Source organism: Muscardinus avellanarius, assembly GCF_963383645.1.
Source record: "Muscardinus avellanarius genome assembly, chromosome: 9".
NCBI lineage: Eukaryota > Metazoa > Chordata > Mammalia > Rodentia > Gliridae > Muscardinus > Muscardinus avellanarius.
Window position 1 is genome coordinate 65,719,748 of NC_137795.1, and position 17,251 is coordinate 65,736,998.

Sequence of the window (17,251 nt, forward strand, 5' to 3'; positions counted from 1 at the left end):
ATGATTGTGTTTACTAATTAAAAAAGATAAAAAATGGATGTGTGTGACTCTAAGTGGTTATATGAGTATATCCATGAGATCCACTAAACTGTGTATGATATATGATAGCTACTTCTTATACTCCTCTCCAGTTTTCTCTCTGAAATAGAAATTAGCTAATTTGACTGGAAGTTCTAATTCCTATAAGTAATTAGAGAGTATAGGAAATCTATAGTTGCAGAAAAGTACAGCTATAAGGTTAGAAGATGGGTTTCTGTTTTCAAGGAAAGAGAACAGTTTTATCTTAAAGTAAAATGTTTAGTTGAGTGTTTTTTTTAGAATATAAAAAATGAGTCAGGTATGGTGGCACAAACCTGTAATCTCAGGGCTTGGGAGGCTGAAACAGAATTACAGATTGGAGGACAGCCTCATCAATTTAGCAAGGCCCTCAGCAACTTAGTGAAACTGTTTCAAAATAAAAAATAAAACAGAACTGAGAGTGTAGCTTAGAGGTAGAATGCCTCTGGGTTCAACCGTCAGTAACACACACGCGTGCGCGCGCGCACACACATACACACACAAACACACACACACCACCCCTCAACTGCAGATAATGAATTGGAAAAGAATGCATGCAATGTATTCAAATTTTGACAGATACTTTATTTTGATGGATTTATTTGTAAGATAATTGTAAAAATAGATCCGAGAGCTCATGAATCCTCTTCTGCTGTTACATTAATGTAAAGATAGAATTCAGTTTTCTATATATTAAATGGTGGCATCTATCTAACCATTTAGTATCCTCTTAATAAAGGTTATAAAATATTATCCGTCTTTTACATTTTACCTGATCTTCCTTCATGGCAGAAATCCTATCTCCTATCAAAACAGTTTCCAATATTTTATGCTGACTTTGTCAAGCCTCTGATTCTCAGGTGACAAACACTCATTCCTAAAAGAGTTAAGCTTTTTTTGTGCCACCCTCTTGTTATTTAAAATATCATATTGTCTCTTTTATTAATATGTATCAAATTTACTGTTTCTTATGCACACTTGATCCTATCTTAATGGGTAATCTGAAGAACACTAATAACTCTTATTTTGCTTTTTTTAATTTTGCTTTTCCATAATTATACTTTAGACTCAAAAAAATAAAAATTTTTAGAATTTTTGTTGCATATAAAACTATTTTAAGCCAGACGTGGTAGCGCATGCTTGTAATCCCAGTACTTGGGAGGCTGAAATGGGAGGATCACACAGGTTCAAAGCCAGCCTCAGTTACTTACTGAGGCTCTCTGCCACTTAGTGAGACCTTGTTTCCAAATTTTAAAAAATATAAAATAGGTCTGGTAGTGTAGCCCAGAGATAGAAGGCTCCTGGGTTCCATCCCCAATACCACACACACAAAAATAAACTGTCTTACATTTTCCATCAGGCCTCTATAATATCACACACCAAAAAAAAAAAAGTGTTCTTTTGTCTCATGAAAGAACTGATGCTCAAATAATTGTTGTTGACATTAAAAAAATTAGTTCCACATGATTGTATGAATTGATCAAAAGAGGGATCAAATTAAAGACACATACTATACCTGTATGCTTCTGAGACTGGACCCATTACAGAAAGAATCAGAAGTCCCTGGAGCTCTGTCAGTTCTCACTGACCAGAGTCATTCTTCATCTTAGGAAGATACTGGTCAAACCCCTATTAAGAAGTATGTGTTGCTGACCTCAGCAACCTAGCAAGACCTTATTTCAAAATAAATAAAAATAGAGCTGGGGGTGTAGCTCAGAGGTAGAATGCCCCTGGGTTCAATTCCTATACCACAAAACATAAGTTGGTATTACACCTAACAGAGAATCTTACTGACTTCATTCTGACATTGTTGGTTACCCAGTGAATCATTCAATTTTGTTGAGAAATTTTTGTTACCTTTTGTTGCTTAAAGGCTCCTGGGTTAAGATTTTTGTCTTCAACAACGACAAAAATTACAATCTTGAGATTTCATGGAAAGGATGGCACTAGGTACTTTTTTTTTTTTTTTTTTTTTGGTGGTACTGAGATGGAGCCCTTCTACTTCTGGGCTACACTCCCAGACCTATATATTATTTATATATTATTTGGAAAAAGGGCCCCTTAAGCCAGCTGGCTTCGAACCTGTGCTATTCTCCTGTCTCTGCCTACCAAGCATGAGGATTACAAGCCTGCGCCACCACGCCTGGCACTAGGTACTCTTAATTGTTGATATTTCAAAGCATAAGCTGATAAGTAACAGCTTTGGAGCAGAAAGATAGAATTGCATACACAACTGTCAGACACATATGGGAATGAAGTTGGGATTCCCAGGACTCCAATCAGTACAAAAGCAGCCTTACGACTCAAGACACAGCAGAGTCAGAAAGAAATACATAAACTAAATGACTCGAGCAAGATTTAATCGTAGTTATTTGGTGTATAAGACTGTTCACATTTATTTATTCATTGTCTACGCTCTGACGTGTGAGAAGCTCTCCTCTAACTTTGTAATTTCTTTCTTTCCTTCCTTTTGTCTTGTTTTGCTTTATTTTTTCAGTTGTAGGCATTGAACCCAGAACCTCACACATGAGTGCTCTACCAGTGAGCTACACTTCCCCAGCCCTTTTTCATTTTAGTTTTGAGACAGTATCTCACTAAGAGGTGTGGAGGCCGGTTTCCCACTCCTGATCCTCCTCTCTCAGTCTCCTCAGTAGCTGGGATTACAGCTGTGCACCACCACACCTGGCTGTTTGTAACTCTAACCCTGAACATCAAACAAAACACTATTAAAAATGGCTCAAACGTTCAGAATCCCTGATTAGACTTCAGTACCAAGTATCTTTACTGAGTTTCCATACCATTAATTGAAATAAAGTGACTGGTATAGAGTTAAAAGTAAGCTGTTTTCCTTCTCACCAGGAGTCAGATTCTTATTTTGAAAATTATAGGCCGGGCATGGTGGCATTTGGGAGGCTGAGACAGGAGGATTGCAGCTCTTAGCTAGCCTCAGCTACTTAGTTATGTCCTTTGCAACTCAATGAGACACTGTTTCAAAATAAAGAATAAAAAACAGGGCTAGGGGTGTAGCTCAGATGTAGAATCTTCCTGGATTCCATTCGTAGTACAGGAAAGGAAAGGAAAGGAAAGGAAAGGAAAGGAAAGGAAAGGAAAGGAAAGGAAAAAAGGAAGGAAGGAAGAAAGAAAGAAAAGAAGAGGAAGGGAGGGAGGGAGAGAGGGAGAGAGGGAAGGAGGGAGGGAGGAAGGAAGGAAGGGAGGGAGGGAGGGAGGGAGGGAGGGAGGGAAGATAAAAAAAAAAATAAAAAGGGCTGGAGTGTACCTTGGAGGTAGAATGATCCTTGGTTCCATCCCCAGTACTGCAAAAACAAAAATTATATATTGTACCCCAATGAAAGAATTTACCATCTTCACTTCTAACAATCATACTAGGTCATACCCAGAGTCCCACTTGAGGATAAATTACATCTAATCAGATATAGAAAGCCCATCATTATATAACAGTGCCTACCAATCTCACCCAAGAGAACAAATCTGTTTTATGATAATAGCCTCATGGGGTATGAGTAACATCACTTGCTGGCCAGCCAGTCTCCTTGTACTGGAAGACTTACAGTTAAAAGGAATTTGCCAGGATCCATATGTAATAAAATTTTGGTGAGTGGATGGATGATTTATTTTTGGTACTTGAGGTTGGACCCAGGAGTATTCTGCCTCTGAGATATACCCCACCCTTATTTTATTTCTTGTTTACAATACCGTCTCACTAAGTTGATAAGAGTCTCAGTAAGTTGCTAAAACTGGCCTCAAACCTGCAATCTTCTTGTCTCAGCCTCCCAAATACTGAGATTATAGTTGTATAGTACCATGCCTAACTGGTGGATGGATTTTATTGGGTGTAGTTTCCTAGTCATGGTATAAAAGGAAAACGAGAGAGAGATTTAAATTATCAAATCTGCCGGGCATGGTGGCGCACACTTGCAATCCCAGCATTTGGGAGGCTAAAACAGGAGAATCACGGTTTGTGGATGACCTCAGCTACTTAGTGAGGCCCTTTGCAACTCAGTGAGACCCTGTTTCAAGATAAAGAATAAAAAATAGGGCTGGGGTGTAGCTCGGAGGTAGAATGTCCCCGGGTTCTACCCCAGTTCCGCAATATATAATATATATGTATATATGTATGTATGTATGTATGTATGTATGTGTGTGTATGTATATATATATATATATATATATATATATTCCAATATTCCTTAATGAAATTAATCCATAGAATTTAATTCTTTGGCATAGGTAGGTGATCAATACTGAATGCTTAAGGAAGCATATATTAATTAATACCTCTTACTGAACTATGTAAACAATTGGGCCAACACATAATGAAAGCAGGGGTGTGTGTATGTGTGTGTGTGTGTGTGTGTGTGTGTGTGTGTGTGTGTGATCAATAATAATCTCCAGACATTAATTATGACTAAAACCAAGGGGCTGTTAAGCAAAAACATTTAAAACTTAAAGATAAGGTGAAAAGAGCTGGGCGTGGTGGCGCATGCTTGTAATTCTAGCATTCTGGAGGTTGAGACAGAAGGATCACGGTTCTTGGACAGCTTCAGCTACTTAGAAAGGCCCTTTGCAACTAACTCAGTGAGACCCTGTTTCAAAAAAAGAAAAAATAATTAAAAAAAAATCGGGCCGGGCATGGTGGCACACATTTGTAATCCCCGCGCTTGGGAAGCAGAGACAGGAGGATCGCGCAGGTTCGAAGCCAGCCTTGCTGGCTTAAAAGACCCTGTTTCCAAATAAAAAATATAAAAGCTAGGTCTGGGAGTGTAGCCTGGAGGTAGAGGGGTTTCCAGGAACCCTAGTACCACCAAAAAAAAAAAGGTTAAAAGGTAGATCTTTAAAGCCATACTGCCATCCGGTTTTTTATTGTTTCTTAAAAGGCTTGACAAAAGATTATTTAATTATCTAAGGGAATATATCTGCACTTGACTTGGCTATTTTCTGCTAATTAAATATTCAGTCTATGACATATATGCTTACTTGTAAATATAGACTGGTAGAAGACAGGTTTCAGAGTAGCTGCTCAGCCTGGCACAGTGGTACATACCTCTAATCTGAGTATTTAGGAGACTGAGACAGGAGGATTTCAGGTTTGAAGACAGTCTCAACAACTTAGCAGGACCTTCAGAAACAAGAACTTGTTTCAAAATAAAAATAAAAAGGGCTGAGAGTATACCTCAGAAGTAGAAAACCTTTGGGTTCAAAACCCAGTACTAAAAATAAAAATAAAAATAAAATAAAGAGCAACTGCTCTTAATTGTGAATTCATCAGTGATGACAAAGTTTGAAGGAAGATTTTTTTATAGAGATCATCTAAATGTCAAGAACTATAAGTTACTCATTTAGTCACGAAAACAACCTTGAGTGATAGATGTTATTATCTTCACTCTGCAAGTAAGAAACTTGAAGCTCAACAGGTAAAATGATTTGCCACATTTTTTAGCTAGTAATTGGTAGAGCCAGGTGTCAAATCCCAAATGTTCTTTCAAAACCTACGCTCTTATTACTATATTATTCTGCCCCCATAGTAAAAAAAAAAAAAAAAAAAAAAACTTTTCTCTAACGACCACAAAGTTATACCTGCCACTCCTGCAAACTGTAAATGATATCTAAATGTCACAAAAGAATATGCTAGTTAGAAAGGCAGAATTTCATGATGAGAAATGTAAGTATATGTCCTGTGTGCAAGTAAAAAGATCCATGAGTCATCTACTGCAACCCACTAAGTGTTTAGTTGACGATTGTTCTTTATCATCTGGCTAGATGGCAATTAGAAGTGTGTGAGACAAAATATCCCTTAGGAAAAAGTGGCGAAAGCATAAATCATTTAAAGTGCCTTATAGACATTACCTAATACGGTTTCACACATCTCTGTGAGCTACACAGCCTTACACAAAACGCAATCCTAATTTGTTTACGGACATTCGAAGATGATCTGGTGTACAGTGCAAAGCCAAGGAGGAGCTAACGGCATTAGACTTACCTGGGCCTAGGGCAGTTTGAGCCATGTCAGGAAACATCTCTAAGTTAGCTAATCTCCATTGTTTGCCTTAACCTGCTTACTGAAAACATCAGAACTATCTGGGCCATAAGGCTATGAACCCCAGCAGGTGGTTTAGAATTTTCTTTTCCCCCTTAAAGTGCCCCCCTCTGATCTGATCAATGGTTAAGGTCCCTCACCTTAGAAACAATGGGAAACATTCATATCTACCTTCCCTAAGGGACAAGGTAGCTTTTAAAAAGCAGTCAACTGTGAATTTCCTGCTAATCTAAACCAAACATTCCACAGAAGGGAGCATTTGTCTTAGCCTTTGAGGAAGTTTCAGGACAAAGTAATTGTTCTATGACTATCCCTTTCTCCTCCCTTTCTCCCCAGTTTTTAAAAACTCACCGATGAAATATACTGATTTCACCGAAGGAAAGCATTCAGGTAGGAATGGAGAGATCCTTTTTAAAATTTTGTTTCAGGGAAAAAGATGTTAAAGAGCCCTGGGGTAAGGCAGAGTTTCATATATGAAAAATTACTATACATTATATTTTCTGATTTTTAGCCTTATAAATATACTTTAAACAGTAATAAAATGAAGACATAGCGTGATAATATTGCCTGAGCTTTGCCTACCTCACTCCTTTTTATTTTTTTTCTTGGTACTATACACCCAGCCCTTTGTATTTATTTATTTATTATTTTATTTTGAAACAGGGTCTCACTAAGTTTCTGAGTGTCTTGCTAAATTGCTGAGGCTGGCCTTGAATCCTCAATCCTGTCTCAGCCTCCCAAGTCCTGGGATTACAGGTATGCTTTACTATGCCTAGATGACTCCAGTCTTTACCACTGGTTAGGAAGTAGTCTCTGCAGCTACCAGTTTCTTAAGGCAAAACCAGAATTCATCCTTAATTCTCTTCTTTCTTATCCACCATGTAATTCATCTGTAAGTTTTATCCATTTTGCTTCTAAAATTTGTCTCCAATCTGTCCACTTTTCCTTCATTTCCTGTTTCCACTTTTTCTCAAGCTGTCACAACAAACTGAGGCCACCCGAGGATGAAGTGAAGAGTTTCCTCGGAAGTGCAGACAGTTGACAAATCCTACAAGTGGTAGCAGAAGGAAACAAGAGAGAATCTTAAAAAGAAAAAAAAAAAAAAAGTGGGAAAACAGGGTGCCCTTGGGATGAGAAGAGAATTTAGGTAGAAAGGACCAAGACCTAAGGTTGACTAGAAAGTGCTTACAATCTAAAGACAAATATGCAAATATAGGGTGAATTCAGAATGTCTTACTTATAGGGAAAACTATTATATACTGGAGGAAACTTTTACACATATGACTTCCAAATGATTATTACAATTTTTTTTTTTTTTGCGGTACTGGAGATGAAACCCAGGGGCATTCTACCTCTGAGCTACACCCCCAGCCCTATTTTTTATTCTTTGTTTTGAAACAGGGTCTCACTGAGTTGCAAAAGGCCTCACTAAGTAGCTGAGGCTGTTCGCGAACTTCAGTCCTCCTGTCTCAGACTCCCAAGCCTGCGGCACCACACCCGGCTGATTATTGAGATTTTTTTATATCTTTCTTTCAAGTTAAAAACATCTAAAATTTTTTAAGTGTGAAAACATCAAATAATTTAATGATACTTTCTAATTTATAATGTTTATTCATTTATACTGGTTTTCAAAATAGTTAATACAAATTGAACAGCTTATTTTTATTTTCATCCTGTTTGGAACACAAGTCACTTGATCTGTTGATTAACAGACAACTCTTCAAATGCACTGTGATAAAAAATAAATCTTTGGGTTTTTTTTTTTTTTTTTTTTTGTACTAGGGCTTGAACCCAAGTGTATTCTGCCTCCAAGGTACACTTCAGCCCTTTATATATTTTTTTATTTTGAAATAGTCTAACTTTCTGAGGGTCTTACTAAATTGCTGAGGCTGGTCTTGAACCTGTGATCCTTTTGTCTCAGCCATCTACATACTGGGATTATAGATGTGCATCACCATTCCCGGCTGCCTTTTTTGATTTTTTTGAGAAAGTTCTCTCAGTTAGACAAGCAAAAATTCAGTCTTGAAATATTTTCCTTCCATATCTTAAAAATTCTATGATAAAAAGTGATTCAGTTTCCTCTAGTGTTCTCCTTAAGTGATCTTTAATCTGAAATTAAGAAATGTTAATATTTATTAAATTCAAGGTGTATAAAAGATAATTTTAAGAGGATACAGAAATTAAAAAATAAAAAGATACAATCATGACTTTCATACAGATATAAAATGAACATGTGTCAAAACTCTTACTGAATCCATTAATTAATAAGGGAACTAGTACAATGTTACACCTGATTCATGAAAATTCAAAACCCCCCACATATATGGGTTAGCAGGAATGGTAAAATAAACTTGCTTAGCAGATATAAAATTTCAAATCTGTTCAATATCCACAGGTCAATAATCAACTGAATCCCAAATGAGATACAATTTGCATTTCTATGGATGAGAATCATTTGCATTACTATATGTTTTGTATAACTTACAACCATGTTAAATAATCCAAACACAATAAAAGATACAGAAACCCCCACAGAATCAGAGAATCTGGACAATGCCCAGTTTTCCACTGAAGACAACCATATTATTTCCATCCATTCCTTAGTCTTGCTATAGTTCTTTCTGCAAATATTACAAAAAAGGACTAACTCCCTGTGCCCCAGTACATAAAACCTGGAGGGAATGGAATGAGAAAAAGGACAACAAGCATAACAGCTGAGTAGACTACTACGTGCAATGGAATAAATCCAAAAGACAGAATGGATAATTTCCCAATATGCACAATATGCCCAAATAAGGAAGAGATCTGATCTTCATGAATGGGCCTAAGCACAGATAGAAACAAAGTGCCATGAAAAATCAGAAGAGGAAAGGCTTTGTAGTCTCACAAGAAGCTATAGGCACAAATTAATGAAAGAGGCGAACTATAGGAGATCTTTAAGAGAAAGGCTTTAAATAAGTAGAATAAATGGAATATTAGATGTGGGAGACAGTATTTCAAATTAAGGGGATATTTAGAGAAAAGCCACAGATATGCAATGTTCTTGGATCATTGATTAACATAATTGTATAAAATAAGAGCTAAGAAAAGGAAGAGAGATTTAGGTCAAATCACAATCTTAAACATTGAGAGGTTGGGAATTTGGTTTCAAAAGAGAAGTACCACAGTTTTTAAGCAAGGAAGTGACAAGGTCAAATAATGTATTAGACAAATTATTCTAGCAACAACTGGAAGGGAGAGAGAAAGAAAGAGAGAGGGAGAGAAGGAGATTGAAAAAGTGAGAATTTAGATACAAGGAGGGGAGAAAAGCCCTGTTGAATTGGTTAGGTGGAGCTTGAATATTCAGAGGAGGGGAAAAAGAGCTTTGGGAAATGCAGAGTGACTAGGACATGGTGATTCAATAAGTGACTCTGATTTTTTAAAATGACACACCCATATCAGTTAAAAATGTAAGCACATGTCCTTCCAACTTATGCATATGTGTTTATCTGCAAAATAAGTATTGCATTACTAATGTACAAGATCGCGTATGTTAATTAATTATTTATTTTGTTTATTTTGGCAGTACTGGGGATGGAACCCAAGGGCATTCTACCTCAGATCTACACCCCCAGCCTTATTTTTTATTCTTTATTTTGAAACAGAGTCTCACTGAGTTGCAAAGGGCCTCACCAAGTAGCTGAAGCTGTCCGAGAACCCGGATCCTCCTATCTCAGCCTCCCAAATGCTGGAATTATAAACTTGTGCCCACATGCACATTTTTTAAACAAGTTGTACAACTAATAAAGGTCTTGTGTTAGTTGAATTAGTAGAAATTTCCATTCCATGTTTTCTCGTTTGTTAGTATTTGTATGAGTAGGATAATTTTCAGTTCACAGTGACTTTCCAGGATTTTGGTGGGGAAGGAGAATACTGGAGATGAAACCCAGGGGCGTTCTACCCTGAGTTACACCCTCAGCCCTTTTTATTTTTTAATTTTGAAACAGTGCCTCACCAAGTTGTTGAGGCTGTAATCAAACCTGAAATCCTCCTGTCTTAGCCTCCCAACTATTGGAATTACAGGTGTGCACCACCGTGCCCAGCTCTTTACAAGGATTTCTGAAGTTACTTTCCATTTTCTGAGTTTAAGCAAAAGTAGATATCAACTGTTAATACATTGGATGAGACCTTACGCCTTTTGATGAAAGTGAATAATTAAAATGCCATTGTCAAGTCTCCACTTATGGTTAGGCAAATAAGTATAGAGTCATTAACTAGTTCATTTTTTTGCCTATTTATTTGTGTGATACTGGGGATGGAACCCAGGGGCATTCTACGTCTGAGCTACACTACCAGCCCTACTTTATTCTTTTATCTTGAAACAGAGCCTCACCAAGTTGCTGAAGTTTTCCTAGAACCTGAGATTCTCCTGTCTCAGCTTTCCAAATACTAGGATTACAAGGCATGTGCCACCATGCCCAGCCATTAACTAGTTTTAGCAGAAAGTGGCACAATAGATTTGAGTTTAAAAAGTTCCCTCTTGCCAGAGAGATGGAAGAATAAGAGTAGTATCAGATTTTTGAGCCAGATCTAAGAAAGATGAGTTAAGGGACTGCAGACAAGAAATTATTTCCCAACTGAGGCAACAAGGAGATAGAGGGCCGACAGGTCTGAGAGTCATTTAAATCCTAACAATGATACAAACACAGGGACCACTATATGGGTGGTGAAAAGATGAGGCATACAGAAGGTGAAATAGATGAAAGAGGAAGGGCAGTGATGAGTACTAGAAATGTTAAGTATTAAGTCCCTGAGGGACATCCTAGTAGAGAAATCCAGTAGACAGTCTATTGGATGAGGATGTACAGTTGGAGGAGGATAAAGAGCTAAATATGGACTGATACAATTAGGGGTGTGTGTGTGTGTGTGTGTGTGTGTGTGTGTGTGCGTGCGTGCGTGTGTGTGTGTGCGTGTGTGCGTGTGTGTGTGTGTGAGAGAGAGAGAGAGAGAGAGAGAGAGAGAGAGAGAGAGAGAGAGAGAGAGAATATCCTACAGGTACAAGGGGGACACTAGATGAGTGATTCTAGTGATCCTTGGTGATCTCAGGATCAGCCCCAAAGTGGGCTGACAATAGACCCCTAGTTAATTTTAAAGAGGGACCAAGAAAAGGTCTAGAAAGGAAGAAAAGTTGATGGTGGATACAAAATAAGTAGAATGGTTAACAACGTAAAATACAGAATGGTCCAGGAAGCTAAGCATGGTGGTACACACTTGTAATCCAAGTACTTGGGAGACTGAGACAGGAGGATCACAGGTTTGAGGACAACCTCAGCAAGTAGTGAGATTCTCACCAACCTTGCAAGACTCTGTTTCAAAATAAAAATAAAATAGGGCTGAAGGTGTAGCTTAGAAGTAGAACACCCGAGTTCAATTCTCAGTGCGCGCGTGCGCGCGCGCACACACACACACAATGGTCCGGGAAGATAAAGAATATAAGTGCCCCTTAGATTTAAGAAGTCCTTCTGCACAGCCTTGCAGAAGAACAATGAAATGTGCTGAGAAGAGAATGGAAATCGAGCAAGGGAAAGCTCTGAGTCAATACCACTCCTTTTAGAGAATTGTGCGAGAAGAGAGATGGAGTTAAACACCTGGGCATAAAATCCATGGATATTTATTACTAAAAAGAGTTTAGTAGTAGAAGGCAAATAGCCAGGAGAGAGGGAGAGTTTAAAGGGGATACATAGAGAGGGGGGACATCAATGCTCTCCAGGACAGGAAGAGATTCAGACAAGAGGTGTGTGTGGGGGGGTGAGCTTTAAACTAGAGAAGGCAAGAAGAGGTTCAAAAGCTATTTACAATATTTCTGAAAGCCTTCTGGAAATTGCAATTAAATAAAATGTCAAGTTTCTTTACTTTTGGCAGGCATTACATCAATCCTGTGGGCTAACAGTGGTTATTGAAGGCCGATCAGAAATTCTAATTTGCTGTTGGTGACATCACAGAAATGTCTAGGATGTGATTGGCAGACCATATATTGTTAGCAGAGTTATTTATCTGTTTTTTTTACAATATCTGATTTAATTCTGCCAGCATGTGATCAACCTCAGATCAGAAGAATGACAGCCAAAATTAAGCGAGCATTTGCAGGGAACAGTGCCTAAGTGTTTGTACACTTATTTAACTTTATTGCTTATTAGCATTACATCCATGACAGTGATGTATGTGATTTCATTTAAGTGACAAAAATCTTTCAAGATATGAGGCTCATGGCTGAAAATATAATAAACAGAGCCCTTGGATGAAAAGAACGGATTTGACTAGACAAGATCTCTACAGTCCCTTCATAGCTAACATTCTGTAATTGTGAGAGGGGCCTAAAAGCACAAGTTCAGGAACGGCTAAATGGGAAAGTTGTAAATACTTGACAGCACTCCCCACTAACTAATGACACTCTGAACAGGGCAAGGAGAACGGAAGGCAATGTAAATAACCATTCCCATCTGGAAGGCATCACAGGATCCCATATATAAACTATCTCTCTCTCTCTCTCTCTCTCTCTCTCTCTCTCTCTCTCTCTCTCTCTCCAGGAAAAGGAAAGGAGTGTTCACTTTATTGACAAAAGCAAACCATTAACCAACTTTAAGAGCTGGGATGATTGTCTTAAGCATACTTTTCTTCTTCACATCCTAGTTAACCTTTGGGTAAATACAAATGAAAATCGGTCTTTCTTTGTTTCTTCCCGACCCGTACCCTAAGTTAGGCTCACCCTGTACTTTCCACTCTAAACCCTTGGGTGCACCTATGCCCACGCAACTGGGCAGCCAGAACCTTCAAACCAGAGCGGGAAGGGGGCGGTGGGAGGAAAGTTTGTTCAAGAGACACGAGGCCGGGCCGGCGCACACCTGGGCCGCACCTGGGCGCGGCGGCCTCACAATAACCCCCCATGACGCTGGGCGGGCCCCGGGAGGAGAAAGTTCGGGGCCGCGAGGCTAGCGCGGCGGGCCCGGTGGGCTTCTCCTCCGAGCTGGCGCTGCGGGGCCCCCGCTGGCCCCGGGCGACCCCGGCCCCTCGCGCCCCATGTCTCTGCCCGCGCCGCCGCCCGCCGGCGACCCGCTGACCCCGCAGGCCCGCCCGGGGGCCGCGACCCCCGAGCGCCGGGCATCCGGACCCCCCTCGGAGGCGCAGCCGCTCTTAAGGCGGGAGGCCGAGGCGGAGGAAGGGGAGGAGACAGGCGTCCCGGGCGCCTGGGGCACCGGCACGGCGGAGCAGCGGCGGCGGGGCGGCGGGGACGCGGCCGAGGCGGGGCCGGCGGAGGCCCGCGGCGCCGCGGCCGCGGGGTCGGGCTCCCCGGCGGGCGGCGCGGGCTGGCGGCGGCTGCTGGGCTGGCTGCGGCGGCGGCCGCCCCAGTGCTGCCCCTGCGCGGCGCCCCTTCCCCGCTCGGCCGCGCACTGTTGTCATGGAGGAACCAAGATGGCGGCTCTGGCCTACCACCTGGGCAAGCGGGAGATCAACCACTACTTCAGCGTGCGGAGCGCCAAGGTGCTGGCGCTGCTGGCCGTGCTGCTGCTCGCCGCCGGCCACCTCGCGTCCCGCCGCTACCGAGGTGAGCGGGCCCGCGGGCCGGGCGGCGGCGCCCACGTGCCCCCGCCGGCCCGAGCCGCCCCCGCGGAGCCGAGCCGGGCCGGGCCGAGGCCCCCGCGGCGGGCCGGGCGGGCGGAGGCCCAGGCGCAGCCCCCGCCGCGCTAGGGCCGCCCCCGGCCGGCCGCCCGGCCGAGGGAGGAGGTGCCGCCCGCCTCGCCGCCGCACACACGTCCTCAGGGTTTGGTTGCACACTTATTTTTTCCTCACCCCCCCCCCCTCTTTTCCCCTTGCTAGAGTGGAAGTCCTGGGGCAGGGTTTGGAAAAGAAGTTAGGAGTTGACAGGACCCGTCGAGGTGGGCAGTGAAAGCGAAGCTGTCAACAGTTCGAAAGCAGGCCTTGGCACCTGGGCTTTGGAATTGGTGCGAAGGCCAGAAGGAAATGGGGCTTCCTTAATTTCAGGATGAATTATCTCTTGGTGACCAAAGGATATGCGCTTGTCCTTGGTGGATTTCTCACCCTCCTTCCCCACCCTCTGTAAAAATGCCACAAGGAGAGAAGGCGGCCAGGCGGAGGGAAATGAATAAGGATAAGATCTCCTACTTTGGGCTCTTGGTTCTATCAAAGTCATCATCTGGACAGCGCTTGGTGACTGTCGGATTAATTAGTCAAGATCTAAGGCGTAATGGACAGGTGCACATAAACTCTGTGCCCCTAGAACTTCACACCCACTTTGGCAAAATATTCAGTAAACGGGGTACAAGAATCTGAGCTGCCTTCTAATCCCAGCAGATCTTTCAAAGTGAGGGTATTGTATCCATCTTGCTGTTTTGTTTCTTCCAACTTTTGAGTACTATAATCTTATCCTTTAGTACCAGATGGATGGACAGCTCATAATATAAATATACTAAGTTGACCTAAAAAGACAAGAGTCTATGCTTTTGGCCTCTCCTCCAGCCTCCTACAGATTCACAGCCATATGACCTGGCGGGGCCTTGGTTCACCCGCAGCCATGGTAATAGAAACCTAACACTTTCATATGCAAAATATAGCTAGGAATGTGTATCTGCTGATTAGTGGCAGTTTGAAGGAAATATTTCTCTTAACTACTGTTAATCATTTTATGCTAATTTGGTACCCAAGAACAGCGTTCTAACCAAATTTTGTGTGTGGGATGTTTGAGATAACTTTTATAACTCCAATGCTTGTGTCCTAAAGGTAAGCACCAAGTCCTCCTTCCCTTTCTGTTTGTGCCTTTTGTCTCTTGATAAGCTTGGAACACTAATTTTCATATTTAGATTATATCTTACATTTTATCGAGATCTGTCAACAGCGGAATAGGATGTCAGATGGGACCTTATGAGTCAGTGTAGCAATCTGGGGTTGGAAAGCCTTCTCCAGAAGGGAGTCTTGGGTTTCAGTAGGTACTTCAGTGCCTGAGTGTGAAGCAGCACACCTGGTGTGTGTACTTGCCCAGACTGAATGTCAAGAATTTGAGCCAGAGACTGTTGGGGAAAAACAAACATCTTACCAGGAACATTTAGCCATCCTCATGCTTTGGCTGTGTCAGACTATGTTAGGTGCGATGCCCTTCACTCAAAGATAAGCCTACGCTTGAGTCACATTGTAGATCTTGAGAGTAGGAAAGGGCCGCATGTGTGAGATGAAAGATCGGGCTGTACAGGAGGCTCTAGAGTGTGTGGGTGTGAATGTGCCTCAGACAAGGTAGAGGCAGTAGAGTTTGAATATACATTATTTCGTATCTCTTGCTTTACAAACTACAGAAAGCATTAAAAAAAAAAAAGAACTACTACAGAGAGTAAAGGTTGGCAAATACGAATGCACACGTTGAGCACTTTTATCTATGCCAGGGACTGTTGTACTAAGGGCTTTAGTGTTTTAACTCATTTTGTCTCTAGCTATTCTAGAGGTAGTTACAATTACCATATTTCATCTCCTTTCCTTTAACATCTCTGTAATCAGGATGAGGCTTTAAAACTTTGATTGCATGTCAAAGATTAATCGGTTACATTTTTTTTTCTTGCTATGACAAAGTAGTGATGTGTCTTATAATCACTGGTCTTAGATTCGGTGAATTACAGAGCTATTTACATTTTAAAGATGAGGCTGTGAGAGGTTAAGCAAATTGCCTAAAGATATACAACTAGTCCAGAACTGAGCTAGGATTTAGGAGCCAGTGAGTCGGCCCCAAGCCATTATCTTATAGTCTGCCTTTCTCTCAGCCTTAGTCAGTGGGTTCCTATGGAAAACATATGGAGAAAGCCTTTTCCAGAGGAGCTTGGGTTAAACAATTCAGAAATACCAATTAAGCATCCCAGGGCCAGCAAAGAGTTCCCTATGCTTATTTTCAGACAAGAAGTAATTTTCTAAAAGTTGTATGTGTAAAACTTCAAAGTCTGACTCAAGCCTACTTTTGCTCCCGGTGTTTTCCCCTTATTCTTCCTAAACTCCAAACTCACAATCTGCGTGTGCTTTTCCCTCTTAGACCTCTCATGATGGGTGATTTTCTCTGCCTGCAGTGACCTCTCCCCTCTTGTTTTTCCTTCAAGGTCTTGTTCAAATATCACCTCCACAGAAGTAGAAACTAGAAATTTAGTTCAGCCACAGCAACTTGTACCTATTTATCATGTTGTATTATAATAATTGGTATCTTCCTCCTCCACGCAGACTGTGAGCTTCCAAGGGTATCTTCATCTTTAAATCATCAGAGCCTAACACACAGTAGGAACTCCATAAATAACTATTGTATAAATAGATTTTCAAAGTCTTTGTTTCCTTTCATTTTCTTCCTTGTATTTGGTCCCACAAAAGTGCCTTTTTGGAATTTCATGTTTAATCTCAATTTTAGAAAGTAGAAGGGTTTTTAATTATTAATATTATTTCCATATAAGACATTAGAATAACATTGTAAAATTACTCCTATGTATATTTTTTCTAAATTTTCTCAGTCTTATGTTCTTGAATCATAAAGTATCAATGAATAGTTGATTACAGATTAAGAAATATAATTTCTGTTACAAGAGGCTAGTATATGTAGCCTTAGGATAATTCTAGCCTAGATAAATTTCAATTTTTTTAATTGATAGTTAAATGTCTTTTATTGAGATGAAATTCCTTTTTGTCACTATATTAACTGCCAGTGTTAAATACTATTGCATGTTTTAGAAAAAAATAAATGGAAGTTTCAGGAGTTAAAACAAGAAAGAAACAGCTAAGAAGTCTTAGCATCTTATTTCTTTAATTGATAGATGCAAATGCGTATGACATTACTGATAATGAATCACTCCTAGTTTATCTAAAGAAAAATTTAAATGGTGTTTTTCAGTACAGAGTAAAATATAACTTGCTGCATTTTAGGCAAACAAAATATTTTACAGACCATATTGTAAACTTTCTGATTAGTGTTGCCATGGTTTTTAGTAGGCAACGCACAGCTTTAGTAGGATTATTCATTCCAAAGGTACAGTGTCCAGAGGTAGTCTGTTCAAAGGAAAATATAAGTTTTGAGTTATTTAGGAAATAGATATTTTCTCCAGTTGTAACATTTTGGTTTTCAATTTT

The 17,251-nt window shown here is 40.6% G+C and overlaps 1 protein-coding gene across 1 annotated transcript in view; it reads left to right on the top strand.

The window, feature by feature from the left end:
• Window positions 1-13,168: 13,168 nt before the first annotated feature.
• The window catches only part of CASD1 (CAS1 domain containing 1), a gene marked incomplete at both ends in the record, with an annotated part of 44,259 nt that continues 40,176 nt past the window's right edge, over window positions 13,169-17,251 (top strand). Inside the window, one exon of the mRNA XM_080701427.1 lies at window positions 13,169-13,694. Within this exon, the coding sequence (XP_080557553.1) occupies window positions 13,169-13,694 (526 nt within the window). The remainder of the gene's footprint in view (window positions 13,695-17,251) is intronic.